The 18,219-nt window shown below is 44.8% G+C and overlaps 1 protein-coding gene across 1 annotated transcript; it reads right to left on the bottom strand.

The window, feature by feature from the left end:
- Nucleotides 1-1,297: 1,297 nt before the first annotated feature.
- Nucleotides 1,298-17,542, bottom strand: LOC311106591 (hepatic sodium/bile acid cotransporter-like; the record flags this gene model as incomplete). Its single annotated transcript, XM_084148972.1, has 6 exons — nucleotides 1,298-1,514; nucleotides 3,204-3,388; nucleotides 3,888-4,092; nucleotides 16,539-16,651; nucleotides 17,060-17,146; nucleotides 17,339-17,542. 6 exons carry the CDS (start codon nucleotides 17,540-17,542, stop codon nucleotides 1,298-1,300), a joined length of 1,011 nt encoding a protein of 336 aa, XP_084005098.1.
- Between the last annotated feature and the right edge of the window lie 677 nt (nucleotides 17,543-18,219).

The following is an 18,219-nucleotide window of genomic DNA, read 5'->3' as shown; positions in this document are numbered from 1 at the left end:
ACATAAACACACTGGCTTTACTCAAAGCCATTGGCATGTCGTTAGTGAATATTTAAAAAAGTAAGGGGCCTAGACAGCTGCCCTGGGGAATTCCTGATTCCATCTGGATTATGTTGGAGAGGCTTCCATTAAAGAACACCCTCTGTGTTCTGTTAGACAGGTAACTCTTTATCCACAATATAGCAGGGAGTGTAAAGCCATAACACATATGTTTTTCCAGCAGCAGACTATGATCGATAATGTCAAAAGTCGCACTGAAGTCTAACAAAACAGCCCCCGCAATCTTTTTATCATCAATTTCTCTCAGCCAATCATCAGTCATTTGTGTAAGTGCTGTGCTTGTTGAATGTCCTTCCCTATAAGCATGCTGAAAGTCTGTTGACAATTTATTTACTGTAAAATAGCATTGTAACTGGTCGAGCATAATGTTTTCCAAAAGTTTACTACGGGTTGGTAACAGGCTGATTGGTCGGCTATTTGAGCCAGTAAAGGGGGCTTTACTATTCTTAGGTAGCGGAATGACTTTTGCTTCCCTCCAGGCCTGAGGGCACACACTTTCTAGTAGGCTTAAATTGAAGATATGGCAAATAGGAGTGGCAATATTGTCTGCTATTATCCTCAGTAATTTTCCATCCAAGTTGTCAGACCCTGGTGGCTTGTCATTGTTGATAGACAACAATACTTTTTTCACCTCTTCCACACTCACTTTACGTCATTCAAAATTACAATGCTTGTTTTTCATCATTTGGTCAGTTATACTCGGATGTGTAGTGTCTGGGTTTGTTCTGGATTCCATCTGATCAGACGGCCACATCACTGGGCTAGCTGGCTGGCTGGCTGGCTGGCCTCCTCCTTTAGCTCCACTGCCTCGTACACCTGCTTCTCTGTGGAAGAGAGGAGGACAGTTAGGGCTAGGGAGGAGAGAGGCTATCGCCTGACTAAACGACAGCAACTTGGACAGCTAAGATTGAACTGACATAACTAATGTAGGTTTTCGCCTCAACTAGGAGACAGGGCCCTGTATTCATAAAGCATCTCAGAGTAGGAGTACTGATCTAGGATCAGTTTAGCCTTTTACAAAGAATAAAGAATAAGATTACATGGACAGGGGGTACCTGATCTTAGATCAGTACTCCTACTCTGAGACGCTTTATGAATACGGGCCCAGTCTCCTAGTGGAGGCGAAAACCTACATTAGTTATGTCAGTTCAAACATTAGTTTTGTCACCCCAAGGGACCTGATGTCCAGGTCTCAGACTAGGTGCTTGTTGTAACTGTATATCACTCAAGGACAGGGTCAGTCGAGCCTACCTTTCTTTGGTGTTTTAAAGAACCTCTGGTGAACCCTGAAGAGGGCGATGAGCAGGAAGGCCTCTCCCACCTGACACACTATGTAGATTATAGGGAACAGGTAGAGAGGACCAATCACATCGGGAGGGAACGCCACCTTCAGAATGGTGGAACACAGCTGGATGTTCTGACATCCCGTCTCCATGGCGATGGTCCTCTGTCCCCTGAGGAAAGAAGGAAGTCCAAATAAGGATTGATTGATTGACACGGAATTCTAGCTGAAGTATATAGATTTCTTTCCTCCAAGCATTAGAAATGTACTGAGCTGGAATATACTTTTACTAGAGGAAAAGGAAAAGGAAGATATACAGTACCAGTCAAAAGTTTGGACACACCTACTCATTCAAAGTTTTTTCTTTATTTTTACTGTTTTCTACATTGTAAAATAATATTGAAGACATCAAAACTATGAAATAACACATATAGAATCATGTAGTAACCAAAAGAGTGTTAAACAAATCATATAATATATTTTATATTTGAGATTCTTCAATTAGCCACCCTTTGCCTTGATGACAGCTTTGCACACTCGTGGCATTCTCTCAACCAGCTTCACCAGGAATGCTTTTCCAACAGTCTTGAAGGAGTTCCCACATATGCTGAGCACTTGTTGGTTGCTTTTCCTTCACCCTGCCGTCCGACTCATCCCAAACTATCTCAATTGGGTTGAGGTCGGGGGATTGTGGAGGCCAGGTCATCTGATGCATCACTCCATCACTCTCCTTCTTGGTCAAATAGCCCTTACACAGCCTGGAGGTGTGTTGGGTCATAGTCCTGTTGAAAAACAAATTATAGTCCCACTAAGCACAAACCAGATGGGATGGTGTATCGCTGCAGAATGCTGTGGTAGCCATGCTGGTTAAGTGTGCCTTTAATTCTAAATAATCACAGACAGTGTCACCAGCAAAGCATCCCCACAACATAACACTTCCTCCTCCGTGCTTTACAGTGGGAAATAAACATGCAGAGATAATCCGTTCACCCACACCGCATCTCACAAAGACACGGCAGTTGGAACCAAAAATCTCAAATTTGTACTCCAGACCAAAGGACACATTTCCACCAGTCTAATGTCCATTGTTCGTGTTTCTTGGCCCAAGCAAGTCTCTTCTTATTATTGGTGTCCTTTAGTAGTGGTTTCTTTGCAGCAATTCGACCATGAAGGCCTGATTCACACAGTCCGCTCTGAACAGTTGATGTTGAGATGTGTCTGTGACTTGAACTCTGTGAAGCATTTATTTGGGCTGCAATTTCTGAGGCTGGTAACTCTAATTAACTTATCCTCTGCAGCAGAGGTAACTCTGGGTCTTCCATTCCTGTGGCGGTCCTCATGAGAGCCAGTTTCATCATAGCGCTTGATGGTTTTTGCGACTGCACTTGAAGAAACTTTCAAAGTTCTTTACATTTTCCATATGGACTGTCCTTCATGTCTTAAAGTAATGATGGACTGTCGTTTCTCTTTGCTTATTTGAGCTGTTCTTGCCATAATATGGACTTGGTCTTTTACCAAATAGTGCTATCTTCTGTATACCCCCCCTACCTTGTCACAACACAACTGATTGGCTCAAACGCATTAAGAAGGAACACCTGTTAATTGAAATGCATTCCAGGTGACTACCTCAGGAAGCTGGTTGAGAGAATGTCAAGAGTGTGCAAAGCTGTCATCAAGGCAAAGGGTGGCTATTTGAAGAATCTTTTGACTGGTAGTGTATATTTTACTATAGAAAACCTTCACAAGAAATCTATCAACATAATTATAAACATGATCTTCACCATCATCAGCATCATCTAAATCTTCATCATTATCATATGTTACCATCATCCTCAACATCATCCTCATCACCGTGACTTACGATCCGTTGAGTCTGAACAGATATGAAAGGACGTATCCGAAGGTGTAGCCAATGAGGGGCATGATGGCAGCAGTGGCCATGAGTGGGGGGGACAGGACGGTCAGCATCAGATCCATTCTTCCTATGGTCATGCTGGCCAACAGGCCGATCACTACCATGGACATCAACAGGAGGGACAGACCGATCTGAGGAGCAGGAAGACGTTCAGCCAAGTACTGCATATTATTATCTGTCTGAAACAACCTGTATCTGTAGCTCAGCTGGTAGAGCGCGGCGCTTGTAACGCCAAGGTAGTGGGTTCGATCCCCGGGACCACCCCATACACAAAAAAATTTATGCACGCATGACTGTAAGTCACTTTGGATAAAAGCATCTGCTAAATGGCAGATTATTATTATTATTATATTATATTGTATCTGTATGTTTTGAATGTTTTTGAACTTTTACACTGAGGCCCTTACCAGATTGGTGTTTTTCAAAAAGATTGTAAATCTAACTGTACACCTAACTGTAGAGGACTGCTCCAAAAGATGTTACCCAAAAGGTAGCCTCGAAGCGAACCAGGCTTCCCTAAAACGGGAAGGGAGTTTCCCTAAAACTCCTCCAAGGAAGGCGTGACAACGACGTGATTTTGGAGGTATGGCAACACGAGACTACCCAAAAGCTGACCATTATCGGCCATACCTTAGTAATGGTCTTGGAGTACTGCGGCCTGTAGTAGTTGATGAGGATGCCGATGCTGCAGGGGAACAGAGCCATGACCAGGGCCAGAGTGATGCCAGCGTAGGGAACAGCACTCTCCAGGTTGGAGAAGCCCTGGCAGTACAGGTAGAGGAGCAGTGGCATCATACCCAGGGCTAGAACTGTAGAGCAGGTAGTCATCACAATACTGGGGAGGGAGGGAGGGAGGGAGAGAGGGAGGGAGAGGGGGAGGGGGAGAGGGGGAGAGAGAGGGAGAGGGGGGAGAGAGAGGGGGGACAGGGAGGGAGGGAGGAAGGGAGAGAGAGGGGCGAGAGGGGGGAGAGGGAGGGAGGGGGGAGAGAGACAGAGAGGGAGGGGGAGAGAGAGAGAGGGAGAGAGAGGGGGAGAGAGAGGGGGAGAGGGAGGGGGGGAGGGAGGGGGGGAGAGAGAGAGGGGGGACAGGGAGGGAGGGGGGAAGGGAGAGAGAGGGGGGAGAGGGAGGGCGAGAGGGGGGAGAGGGAGGGAGGGGGGAGAGAGAGGGAGGGAGAGGGGGAGAGAGAGAGAGGGAGGGAGAGGGGGAGAGGGGGAGGGGGAGAGAGAGGGGGGAGAGGGGGGACAGGGAGGGAGGGAGGAAGGGAGAGAGAGGGGGGAGAGGGAGGGCGAGAGGGGGGAGAGGGAGGGAGGGGGGAGAGAGAGAGAGAGGGAGGGAGAAGGGGAGGGGGATAGAGAGAGGGGGGGAGAGGGAGGGAGGGAGAAAGAGAGAGAGAGTATTTATTTTCTACCTGACCTGGCTAGCGTGCTGCTATGGTATCAGAGCCATGCTCATTGTTACATATTGACAGAATGTGGAACAACAGATAGCTGTGGCCATGCTATCACAACCCTGACATTCCTCTATTGGATCAATGCCAAGGGGCCAGTAATCTGAATAGATGGGTTAGCTGACAACGTCAGGAAAAACTAAGCGCAAGCTTCAATGGGGCAGAAGTCCGTGTGTTGTGATTCTGGATAGCCAGATAGCTAGCAACAATGACGTTTCAGCTCCTTGTATCTTGTTCTTGATACCATGTCTTGTTTTGAGGTGTTTTGAATAATGTCACGTCTATGCTAATATGGCATACATTCGCTAGTTAGCTAACCAAGAACTGTAACAATGTATTTCTGAGACTCTTAGTTATGTTTTCAACAAACATTTGGAGACTAATTATAGTTTACATGTGGTCAGCAATGTAAGCCAACCCCGTCTGTTTTGCCCCATACTTTTGCACGCGTCGGTATTGTTGCTAAGCAACCAACTCGTCTATACTGTCATTTCTGTTGTTCTGTTGAGTGGTGCCTATCTAATTTGTATTTTTTTCTGTGGATAATGTTATGCTTTAAAAAAAATACAGTAAGAAAAATATCTGAAATCTGAATCTATTTGACCTATAGCCTGACAGACAACGCTAGTGTAAATGTAATCTCTGCACCCAGAGTTAGCAGAAGGTCAGTCCTTGAGACAGTCAGAAACAGAGTGCTCTGTCGGATGAGACCTGCAGGAGCAGCTAGAGGCTGTGTATTTCCATGCCATAAAGTACATGCATCATGTCCTAATGGAGGTTTCCAGGTACGTTGTGAAACTGAAGGGGTTCATGACCAACCAGGTGGTTAAAAGTAGCATAAAACGTGGGATGGGGTGTCCTGGTGATGTTGATTAATATCTATGATAATTATGTTATGGTCTTGGTCGAGTAGTAAGTGTACAATAGGGGGGTTAGTAATGGCATAATGGGACCCCATCTCGTCCAAAAAGCACCTGGATGATCATCAAGACTCTTGGAAGAACGTTCTATGGACAGATGATTCAAAAGTATAACTTTTTGGACGACATGGTTCCAGTAATGCCTGGCGAAAACCAAACTCTGCATTCCACAGTAAGAACATCATACCAAAGGTCAAGCATGGTGGTGGTGGTGTGATGGTTTGGGGTATGCTTTGCTGCCTCAGGACCTGGACGACTTGCCTTAATAGAAGGAACCATGAATTCTGCTCTGTATCAGAGAATTCTACAGGAGAATGTCAGACCATCCGTCTGTGAGCTGAAGCTGAAGTGCAGCTGGGTCATGCAGCAAGACAATGATCCAAAACACACAATCAAGTCTACATGAAAATTGCTAAAAAGCAACAAATTGGAAGTTTTGGAATGGCCTAGTCAAAGTCCAGACCTAATCCCAATTGAGATGTTGTGGCAGGACTTGAAACGAGCAGGTCATGCTTGAAAACCCACACGTCACTGAGTTAAAGCAGTTCTGCATGGAAGAGTGGGCCAAAATTCCTCCACAGCGACGTGAGAGACTGATCAACAACTACAGGAAGCATTTGGTTGGAGTCATTGCAGCTAAAGGTGGCACAACCAGTTATTGAGTGTAAGGGGGCAATTACTTTTTCACACAGGGGAATTGGGTGTTGCATAACTTTGTTTATGAAATAAATATGTCATTGTTGTGTTATTTGTTCACTTATGTTCCCTTATTTTCCCTTTATCTAATATTAGGTTTGGTTGAAGATCTGATAACATTCAGTATCACAAATATGCAAAAGTAGAGAAAATTAGAAAGGGGGCAAATACTTTTTCATAGCACTGTATTTGGAAAGTATTCAGACCCCTTGAATTTTTCCTTTTTTTTTTACTTTACAGCCTTATTCTAAAATGGATTAAATGTTCCCCCCCCCCCCCTCATCAATCTACACACAATACCCCATAATGACAAAGCAAAAACAGGTTTTTAGAAATTTTTGCAAATGTATTGAAAACCACCCTGGAAATATCACATTTACATAACTATTTAGACCCTTTACTCAGTACTTTGTTGAAGCACCTTTGGTAGCAATTACAGCCTTGGGTCTTCTTGGGTATGACGCTACAAGCTTGGCACACATCTATTTGGGGAGTTTCTCCCATTATTCTCTGCAGATCCTCTCAAGCTCTGTCAGGTTGGATGGGGAGCGTCACTGCACAGCTATTTTCAGGTCTCTCCGGAGATGTTTGATCGGGTTCAAGTCCGGGCTCTGGTTGGGCCACTCAAGGACATTCAGAGACTTGTCCCGAAGCCACTCCTGCGTTGTCTTGGCTGTGTGCTTAGGGTTGTTGTCCTGTTGGAAGGTGAAATTTCACCCCAGTCTGAGGTCCTGAGCGCTCTGGAGCAGGTTTTCATCAAGGATGTACTTTGCTCCGTTCATCTTTCCCTCGATCCTGACTAGTCTCCCAGTCCATGCCGCTGAAAAACATCCCCACATCATGATGCTGCCACCACCATGCTTCACCGTAGGGATGGTGCCAGGTTTCCTCCAGACTTGATGCTTGGCATTCAGGCCTAAGAGTTCAATCTTGGTTTCATCAGACCAGAGAATCTTGTTTCTCATGGTCTGAGAGTCCTTTAGGTGCGTTTTGGCAAACTCCAAACGGGCTATCATGTGCCTTTACTGAGGAGTGGCTTCTGTCTGGCCACTTTACCATAAAGGCCTGATTGGTGGAGTGCTGCAGAGATGGTTGTCCTTCTGGAAGGTTCTCCCATCTCCACAGAGGAACTCTAGAGCTCTGTCAGAGTGACCATCGGGTTCTTGGTCACCTCCCTGACCTCCCTTCTCCCCTGATTGCTCAGTTTGGCCGGGTGGCCAGCTCTAGGAAGAGTCTTGGTGGTTCCAAACTTCTTCCATTTAAGAGTGATGGAGGCCACTGTGTTCTTGGGGACCTTCAATGCTACATAAATGTTTTGGTACCCTTCCCCAGATCTGTGCCTCGACACAATCCTGTCTCGGAGCTCTAAGGACAATTCCTTCGACCTCATGGCTTGGTTTTTGCTCTGACATGCACTGTCAACTGTGGGACCTTATATAGACAGGTGTGTGCTTTTCCAAATCATGTCCAATCAATTTAATTTACCACTGGTGGACTCCAATCAAGTTGTGGAAACATCTCAAGGATGATCAATGGAAACAGGATGCACCTGAGCTCAATTTCGAGTCTCGTAGCAAAGGGTCTGAATACTTATGTAAATAAGGTATTTCCGTTTTTTATTTTGAAAAAATTAGCAAAAATATCTAAAAAACTGTTTTTGCTTTGTCATTATGGGGTACTGTGTGTAGATTGATTAGGGGAAAACATAATTTAATCCATTTTAGAATAAGTCTAACGTAACAAAATGTGGAAAAAGAGAAGGAGTATGAATACTTTCCTAATGCACTGCATATATATATATATCCAATTGGGGAACCCTGATCTATGTCGATGTAAGCCAGGTCATTCAGCTCTGTACTAACGGGGTGATTACCAAGGCACTAATGTACAGTACCAGTCAAAAGTTCGGACACACCTACTCATTCAAGGCTTTTTCTTAATTTTTACTATTTTCTACATTGTAGAATAATAGTGAAGACATCAAAACTATGAAATAACACGTATGGAATCATGTAGTAACCAAAAAAGTGTTAAACATATCAAAATATATTTCACATTTTAGATTCTTCAAAGTAGCAACCCTTTCCCTTGAGGACAGCTTTGCACACTCTTGGCATTCTCTCAACAGGTGTGCCTTGTTAATGGATGTTGCTGTAGGCTAATCACCACTGCCCCCGAAGCAAGCACCAGTTAGCCTTGAGCTAGCCTCGAGCAGGCCCATATCCCGGCTATCTACCTCTCTGTCTACCGGACGGGAGTAGCCAGCTAACCAGCTAACTAGCAACTTGCTATTAACCACCGTTAGCGGTTTTTCACCATTGTCCGTGGCCTGCACTACCTACCAGCCAGCTCTAGCCTGGACTATTATCGGCCAGTCTGCACTGTCTGCACAGCGCGTTATTGACTCAGAACCTTTCCGATTTTCTGCCGGAATCACTGAATCACTGGACCTTTAACACTGGCTAATCAAACTCCAGAGTGGCGCAGTGGTCTAAGGCACTGCATCGCGGCACTAGCTGCGCCACTAGAGATCCTGGTTCGAATCCAGGCTCTGTCGTAGCCGGCCGCGACCGGGAGACCCATGGGGCGGCGTGCAATTGGTCCAAGGGTAGGGGAGGGAATGGCCGGCAGTGATGTAGCTCAGTTGGTAGAGCATGGCGTTTGCAACGCCAGGGTTGTGGGTTCGATTCCCACGGGGGGCCAGTATGAAATAGGTATGCACTCACTAACTGTAAGTCGCTCTGGATAAGAGCGTCTGCTAAATGACTATAATCGCAACTAGCTAGCTGCAACCAAATGAACATTGTTGTTGGCTAATCAGCCTTGAGCTAGCCTTGAGTCAGGCACATCTCCCGGCTATCTACCTCTCTGTCAACCGGACGGGACCTCCTAGAGTCGACACAGAGTCCCGCCGATCCATCACGACTGGTCTGCCGACGTAATCGTCTGTGGTTTCAACAGGCTTCCCGTTGCGACGACCACGAAGATCCATCTGCTAGCCCCGGCCCGCTAGCACACGCAAACAACAGCCATGCTTCCTGCTCGCTGTGCTGTAGCACCAATTCAAACTGTTCTCGGACTCACATATTGCTGTTATGATCACTCAGCTGCACAGCTGATGCCTGCTGGACTGTTCCTTTACACGGTACCCTGTCCTGTTTATCTGTTTAGCCTCAGCCAAACTTTATCGCCATTACCAGTTGTTGTCTTAGCTCTCTCTAATAACACCTGTGATTGCTTTATGCCTCTCTCCCATGTCAATATGCCTTGCCTATTGCTCTTCCAGTTAGTTCTTATTATACAATTTCACTGTAGAACCCCAAGTCCCTCTCAAACTGCCTCAAATAGTTCCTTTGTTCCAACCCCCATACACGCCGAGACCGGCTCAATCGGTGCCTCCAGTGATGCTATTTCTTTCATTGTTACCCAACGCTTAGGTTTACCTCCACTGTACTCATATCCTTGTCTGTACATACTGCCCTGAATCTATTCTACAACGCCCGGAAATCTGCCCCCTTTATTCTCTGTACCCAACGCACTAGAAGACCAGTTCTTAAAGCCTTTAGCCGTATCCTTATTCTAGTCCTCCTCTGTTCCTCTGGTGATGTAGAGGCTAACCCAGGCCCTGCAGCCCCCAGTATCACTCCTACTCCCCAGGAGCTATCATTTGTTGACTTCTGTAACCATAAAAGCCTTGGTTTTCTGCATGTTAACATCAGAAGCCTCCTTCCTAAGTTTGAGTTATTCACTGCGTTAGCACACTCCGCCAACCCTGATGTTCTAGCAGTGTCTGAATCCTGGCTTAGGAAGGCCACCAAAAATTCTGAAATTTCCATACCCAACTACAACATTTTCCGTCTAGATAGAACTGCCAAAGGGGGTGGAGTTGCAATCTACTGTAGAGATAGCCTGCAGAGCTCTATCATACTATCCAGGTCTGAGCCCAAACAGTTTGAGCTTCTACTTCTAAAAATCCACCTTTCCAGAAATAAGTCTCTCACTGTTGCCGCTTGCTACAGATCCCCCTCAGCCCCCAGCTGTGCCCTGGACACCATATGTGAATTGATTGCCCCACATTTATCCTCAGAGTTCGTACTGCTTGGTGACCTAAATTGGGATATGCTTAACACCCTGGCCAATCCAAACTAGATGCCCTCAATCTCACACAAATTATCAACGAACCTACCAGGTACAATCCTAAATCCGTAAACATGGGCACCCTCATAGATATCATCCTGACTAACCTACCCTCTAAATACACCTCCGTTGTCTCCAACCAGGATCTCAGCGATCACTGCCTTATTGCCTGCGTCCGTAACGGGTCCGCGGTCAAACGACCACCCCTCATCACTGTTAAACGCTCCCTAAAACATTTTAGCGAGCAGGCCTTCCTAATTGATATCGGATATCGATCTCATTCCGTCAGTAGAAGATGCCTGGTTGTTCTTTAAAAGTAATTTCCTCTCAATCTTAAATAAACATGCCCCATTCAAAAAATACTGAACTAAGAACAGATATAGCCCCTGGTTCTCCTCAGACTTGACTGCCCTTGACCAGCACAAAAACATCCTGTGGCGTACTGCATTAGCATCGAATAGCCCCCGCGATATGCAACTTTTCAGGGAAGTTAGGAACCAATATACACAAGCAGTTAGGAAAGCAAAGTCTAGCTTTTTCAAACAGAAATTTGCATCCTGTAGCACTAACTCCAAAAGGTTTTGGGACACTGTAAAGTCCATGGAGAATAAGAGCACCTCCTCCCAGCTGCCCACTGCACTGAGGCTAGGAAACACTATCACACCGATAAATCTACAATAATCGAGAATTTCAACCAGCATTTTGCTACGGCTGGCCATGCTTTCCACCTGGCTACCCCCCCCCCCCTGTAATCTTTATCATAGGTACACTTTAACTGTGAGAGACAGAATCTAAAACAAAAATCCAGAAAATCACATTGTATGATTTTTAAGTAATTCATTTGCATTTTATTGCATGACATAAGTATTTGATACATCAGAAAAGCAGAACTTAATATTTGGTACAGAAACCATCCATCCTCCCCTCAATACGGTGCAGTCGTCCTGTCCCCCTTTGCAGAAAAGCATCCCCAAAGAATGATGTTTCCACCTCCATGCTTCACGGTTGGGATGGTGTTCTTGGGGTTGTACTCATCCTTCTTCTTCCTCCAAACACGGTGAGTGGAGTTTAGACCAAAAAGCTCTATTTTTGTCTCATCAGACCACATGACCTTCTCCCATTCCTCGTCTGGATCATCCAGATGGTCATTGGCAAACTTCAGACGGGCCTGGACATGCACTGGCTTGAGCAGGGGGACCTTGCGTGCGCTGCAGGATTTTAATCCATGACGGCGTAGTGTGTTACTAATGGTTTTCTTTGAGACTGTGGTCCCAGCTCTCTTCAGGTCATTGACCAGGTCCTGCCATGTAGTTCTGGGCTGATCCCTCACCTTCCTCATGATCATTGATGCCCCACGAGGTAAGATCTTGCATGGAGCCCCAGACCGAGGGTGATTGACCGTCATCTTGAACTTCTTCCATTTTCTAATAATTGCGCCAACAGTTGTTGCCTTCTCACCAAGCTGCTTGCCTATTGTCCTGTAGCCCATCCCAGCCTTGTGCAGGTCTACAATTTTATCCCTGATGTCCTTACACAGCTCTCTGGTCTTGGCCATTGTGGAGAGGTTGGAGTCTGTTTGATTGAGTGTGTGGACAGGTGTCTTTTATACAGGTAACGAGTTCAAACAGGTGCAGTTAATACAGGTAATGAGTGGAGAACAGGAGGGCTTCTTATAGAAAAACTAACAGGTCAGTGAGAGCCGGAATTCTTACAGGTTGGTAGGTGATCAAATACTTATGTCATGCAATAAAATGCAAATGAATTACTTAAAAATCATACAATGTGATTTTCTGGATTTTTTCTGGATTCCGTCTCTCACAGTTGAAGTGTACCTATGATAAAAATTACAGACCTCTACATGCTTTGTAAGTAGGAAAACCTGCAAAATCGGCAGTGTATCAAATACTTGTTCTCCCCACTGTATATTATTTTAAATATTTTTTTAAATATATGTTCCTTCTTTATTATTTTCCCCAAACCTCCCAATCTGGACCCTTTCTTTCTAAAACTAGCCGCCGAAATTGTCGCAACCCCTATTACTAGTCTGTTCAACCTCTCTTTCATAACGTCTGAGATCCCCAGAGATTGGAAAGCTGCCGCGGTCATCCCCCTCTTCAAAGGGGGTGACACTCTAGATCCAAACTGCTACAGACCTATATCCATCCTGCCCTGCCTTTCTAAAGTTTTTGAAAGCCAAGTTAACAAACAGATCACCGACCATTTCGAATCCCACTGTACCTTCTCCGCTATGCAATCCGGTTTCCGAGCTGGTCATGGGTACACCTCAGCCACGCTCAAGGTCCTAAACGATATTATAACCGCGATCGATAATAGACAGTACTGTGCAGCCGTCTTCATCAACCTGGCAAAGGCTTGATGCCTCTGTCAACCACCGCATTCTTATTGGCAGACTAAATAGTCTTGGTTTCTCAAATGACTGCCACGCCTGGTTCACCAACTACTTCTCAGATAGAGTTCAATGTGTCAAATCGGAGGGCCTGTTGTCTGGACCTATGGCAGTCTCTATGGGGGTGCCACAGGGTTAAATTCTTGGGCTGACTCTTTTCTCTGTGTATATCAATGATGTCGCTCTTGCTGCTGGTAACTCTCAGATCCACCTCTACGCAGACGACACCATTTTGTATGCATCTGGCCCTTCAATGGACACTGTGTTAACAAACCTCCAAACGAGCTTCAATGCCATACAACACTCCTTCAGTAGCCTCCAACTGCTCTTAAACACTAGTAAAACTAAATGCATGCTCTTCAATTGAACGCTGCTGGCACCCGCCCACCCGACTAGAATCACTACTCTCGGACGGGTCTGACCTAGAGTATGTGGACAACTACAAATATCTAGGTGTCTGGTTAGACTGTAAACTCTCCTTCCAGACTCACATTAAGCATCTCCAATCCAAAGTTAAATCTAGAATCGGCTTCCTATTTCGCAACAAAGCCTCCTTCACTCATGCTGCCAAACATGCCCTTGTAAAACTGACTATCCTACCGATCCTTGACTTCGGCGATGTCATTTACAAAATAGCCTCCAACACTCTACTCAGCAAATTGGATGTAGTCTATCACAGTGCCATCCGTTTTGTCACCAAAGCCCCATATACTACCCACCACTGTGACCTGTACGCTCTTGTTGGCTGGTCCTCACTACATATTCGTCGCCAAACCCACTGTCTCCAGGCCATCTATAAATCACTGCTAGGCAAATCCCAGCCTTATCTTAGCTCATTGTTCACCATAGCAACACCCACCCGTAGTATTCGCTCCAGCATGTATATCTCACTGGTCATCCCCAAAGCCAACACCTCCTTTGGCCGCCATTCCTTCCAGTTCTCTGCTGCCAATGACTGGAACGAATTGCAAAAATCTCTGAAGCTGGAGACTCTTATCTCCCTCACTAACTTTAAGCATCAGTTGTCAGAGCACCTTACCGATCACTGCACCTGTACACAGCCCATCTGAAATTAGCCCACCCAACTACCTCATCCCCATATTGTTATTTATTTTGCTCATTTGCACCCCAGTATCTCTATTTGCACATCATCTCTTGCACATCTATCATTCAAGTGTTAATACTAATTGTAATTATTTTGCACTATAGCCTATGTATTGCCTTACCTCCATTACTTGCTACATTTGCACACACTGTATATATATTTTCTGTTGTATTTTGGACTTTATGTTTTGTTTTACCCCATATTTAACTCTGTGTTGTTGTTTTTATCGCACTGCTTTGCTTTATCTTGGCCAGGTCGCAGTTGTAAATGAGAACTTGTTCTCAACTGGCTTACCTGGTTAAATAAAGGTGAAATAAAAAATAAATAAAAATAAATCAATAAAAGTTAATTTGTGGAATTTCTTTCCTTCTTAATGCGTTTGAGCCAATCAGTTGTGTTGTGACAAGGTTGGGGGGTATACAGAAGATAGCCCTATTTGGTAAAATACCAAGTCCATATTATGGCAAGAACAGCTCAAATAAGCAAAGAGAAATGACAGTCCATCATTACTTTAAGACATGAAGGTCAGTCAATACGGAACATTTCAAGAACTTTGAAAGTTTCTTCAAGTGCAGTCGCAAAAACCATCAAGCGCTATGATGAAACTGACTCTCATGAGGACCACCACAGGAAAGGAAGACCCAGAGTTACCTCTGCTGCAGAGGACAAGTTCATAAGAGTTAATTGCACCTTAGATTGCAGCCCAAATAAATGCTTCACAGAGTTCAAGTAACAGACACTTGTTGGCTGCTTTTCCTTCACTCTGCCGTCCGACTCATCCCAAACCATCTCAATTGGGTTGAGGTCGGGGGATTGTGGAGGCCAGGTCATCTGATGCAGCACTCCATCACTCTCCTTCTTGGTAAAATAGCCCTTACACAGCCTGGAGGTGTGTTGGGTCATTGTCCTGTTGAAAAACAAATGATAGTCCCACTAAGCCCAAACCAGATGGGATGGCGTATCGTGTGCAGAATGTTGTGGTAGCCATGCTGGTTAAGTGTTCCTTGAATTCTAAATAAATCACAGACAGTGTCACCAGCAAAGCACCCCCACACCATAACACCTCCTCCTCTGTGCTTTACGGTGGGAATTACACATGCAGAGATCATCCGTTCACCCACACCGCGTCTCACAAAGACACGGCAGTTGGAACCAAAAATCTCAAATTTGGACTCCAGACCAAAGGACACATTTCCACAGGTCTAATGTCCATTGCTCATGTTTCTTGGCCCAAGCAAGTCTCTTCTTCTCATTAGTGTCCTTTAGTAGTGGTTTCTTTGCAGCAATTCGACCATGAAGGCCTGATTCACGCAGTCTCTGAATGAACAGTTGATGTTGAGATGTGTCTGTTACTTGAACTCTGTGAAGCATTTATTTGGGCTGCAATTTCTGAGGCCGGTAACTCTAATGAACTTATCCTCTGCAGCAGAGGTAACTCTGGGTCTTCCTTTCCTGTGGCGGTCCTCATGAGAGCCAGTTCCATCATAGCGCTTGATGGTTTTTGCGACTGCACTTGAAGAAACTTTCTTGAATTTTTCCGTATTGACTGACCTTCATGTCTTAAAGTAATGATGGACTGTCGTTTCTCTTTGCTTATTTGAGCTGTTCTTGCCATAATATGGACTTGGTCTTTTACTAAATAGGGCTATCTTCTGTATACCCCCCCTACCTTGTCACAACACAACTGATTGGCTCAAACGCATTAAGAAGGAAAGAAATTCCACAAATTACTTTTAAGAAGGCACACCTGTTAATTGAAATGCATTCCAGGTGACTATCTCATGAAGCTGGTTGAGAGAATGCCAAGAGTGTGCAAAGCTGTCATCAAGGCAAAGGGTGGCTATTTGAAGAATCTCAAATATAAAATATATTTTGATTTGTTTAACACTTTTTTGGTTACTACATGATTCCATTTGTGTTATTTCATAGTTTTGATGTCTTAACTATTATTCTACAATGTAGCAAATAGTAAAAAATTAAGAAAAACCCTTGAATGAGTAGGTGTGTCCAAACTTTTGACCGGTAGTGTACGTATTGTATCTATCCAGTGCTTTGGCTCTCACCCTGTTAGTACCACAAAGTTGAATGACCTGTATAAAATTGACATGATCATAAAGCTATTATCATATTAATAATACATACTCTCAGACAGACACGCCATCCATCACACCTTTTAGTTTTAACTGACCGGTCATTAACCCCTTTATTTGACACCTAGGACTGGATAAGTAGGTATGCATATTTATCTGATGTCTTGAGCCTTGATTTCCAGTCTTCCACATTCACATTGCTCGGGAAATGAGTTGTAGTTACCGGTATATGTAAAATGAGTTGTAGTTACCGGTATATGTAAAATGAGTTGTAGTTACCGGTATATGTAAAATGAGTTGTAGTTACCGGTATATGTACAATTTGGGGAACAATAACTGGCTGATGAGACCAGTCTTTAGTGTCAGAAACAAGATGATTCATCTGAGCGTTATGCCACACTGTGATAATGGGGAGTTTTGGATGAGAATAGATGAAAGTGTACAGAGGTTCATGTGAATAGTTAAGAGTGTTGTCTACCTGAGGTTCACGTCTCCCTTCAGAGCCAGGGCCAGTATATTGGAGAGGTTTCCCCCTGGACAGCATCCACAGATCAGCACCACTACAGCCTCCATCGGCTCCAGCTGTAACACCTATAGAACCACACACATGAATCCACAGATCAGCACCGCTACAGCCTCCATCGGCTCCAGCTGTAACACCTATAGAACCACACACATGAATCCACAGATCAGCGCCGCTACAGCCTCCATCGGCTCCAGCTGTAACACCTATAGAACCACACACATGAATCCACAGATCAGCACCGCTACAGCCTCCATCGGCTCCAGCTGTAACACCTATAGAACCACACATATGAATCCACAGATCAGCGCCGCTACAGCCTCCACCGGCTCCAGCTGTAACACCTATAGAACCACACACATGAATCCACAGATCAGCACCGCTACAGCCTCCATCGGCTCCAGCTGTAACACCTATAGAACCACACACATGAATCCAATGAGAAATACTAACCTTAACCGATGAGAAATACTAACCTTAGCCAATGAAAAGGCAGTGAGGGGCATTACTCCGAACTGGGCCACCACTGCGATGGCTATTCCTTTAGGTTTCAGGATGTGGGCCTATATAAATAGATGAATAACAATATTAATGTTATGAATAGAATATTTCATTTGTATACATTTCACAAACCCTAAAACTGCTTTAATCACAAAAAAATCATCACAAAAAGAGGATGAAAATAACACCAAAAAGTCTGAAACAACCGGAAACTAGAGAACCAAACTAGAGATGAGCATCATCATGAGAATCACCTTGATCTTGGACACCTCCATGGTACAGCCCAGTGAAACCATGGTGATGAAGAGGATGACTATGGTGGTGACGCTGATGGTCTGGTCTATTATGGGTGGCAGGGGGGGAAAGTGGGTTGGGGTGATGTTGAACAGTAAACTGTCATTGGACACAAGGTACTGATCAGAGAACACCCCCATGGCGGTGTCAATGGTGTCTTCCATTTGTATCTTCTTCTCTGGTTGGAGCCTTTGATCGAGAGGGGGGGGGGGGGGGGCTAAGTTCATTCTATTTGGCAAAAATCCTTAAAATTCAAGTCCTTAAAATGCTATTGACTAAACCATTGCTTACAGTATTATAGTCTAGCCTGTCTTGTCCATGTACAATTAAAGATTTACAGCAGTTAATACTCACGTTCTGTATCTCATGATCTCTAAGTTAACCATTGCATGTTCCGTTTTTGAATGCTGTTCGTTACGTCTACAAGAGCTGTGCAGTCAGTTTCATGTCGTCGTCTTCATCTCTGTGACCTGCAGAGACAGTGCCGCCTTTTTGCCTTTGCTTTCCCACCTCACAACACCCTCCGACATTACACCCCGTCGGCTTTGATGCCAAGCTGCTCACCTCATCTACCCCCCCTCTCTACATCTCAGCCACATCCTCCCTTCCACTGCTGTGAGTGATGTTTAGTTTGCTGCCTGCAGCCTGTGTTCACTATACTGTTTAAACGCACAACAACTACAGTTGAAGTCGGAAGTTTACATACACTCAGGTTGGAGTCATTAAAACTCGTTTTTCAACCACTCCACAAATTTCTTGTTAACAAACTATAGTTTTGGCAAGTCTCAAGGCATCAGTCAGGAAGTTAAAGCTTGGTCGCAAATGGGTCTTCCAAATGGAC

This window comes from Coregonus lavaretus (genome assembly GCF_964263955.1).
Source record: "Coregonus lavaretus genome assembly, chromosome: 31".
In the NCBI taxonomy this organism is placed as follows: Eukaryota; Metazoa; Chordata; class Actinopteri; order Salmoniformes; family Salmonidae; genus Coregonus; species Coregonus lavaretus.
The sequence above is the reverse complement of the archived record's forward strand: the minus strand, read 5'-3'. Positions and strand labels throughout refer to the sequence as shown.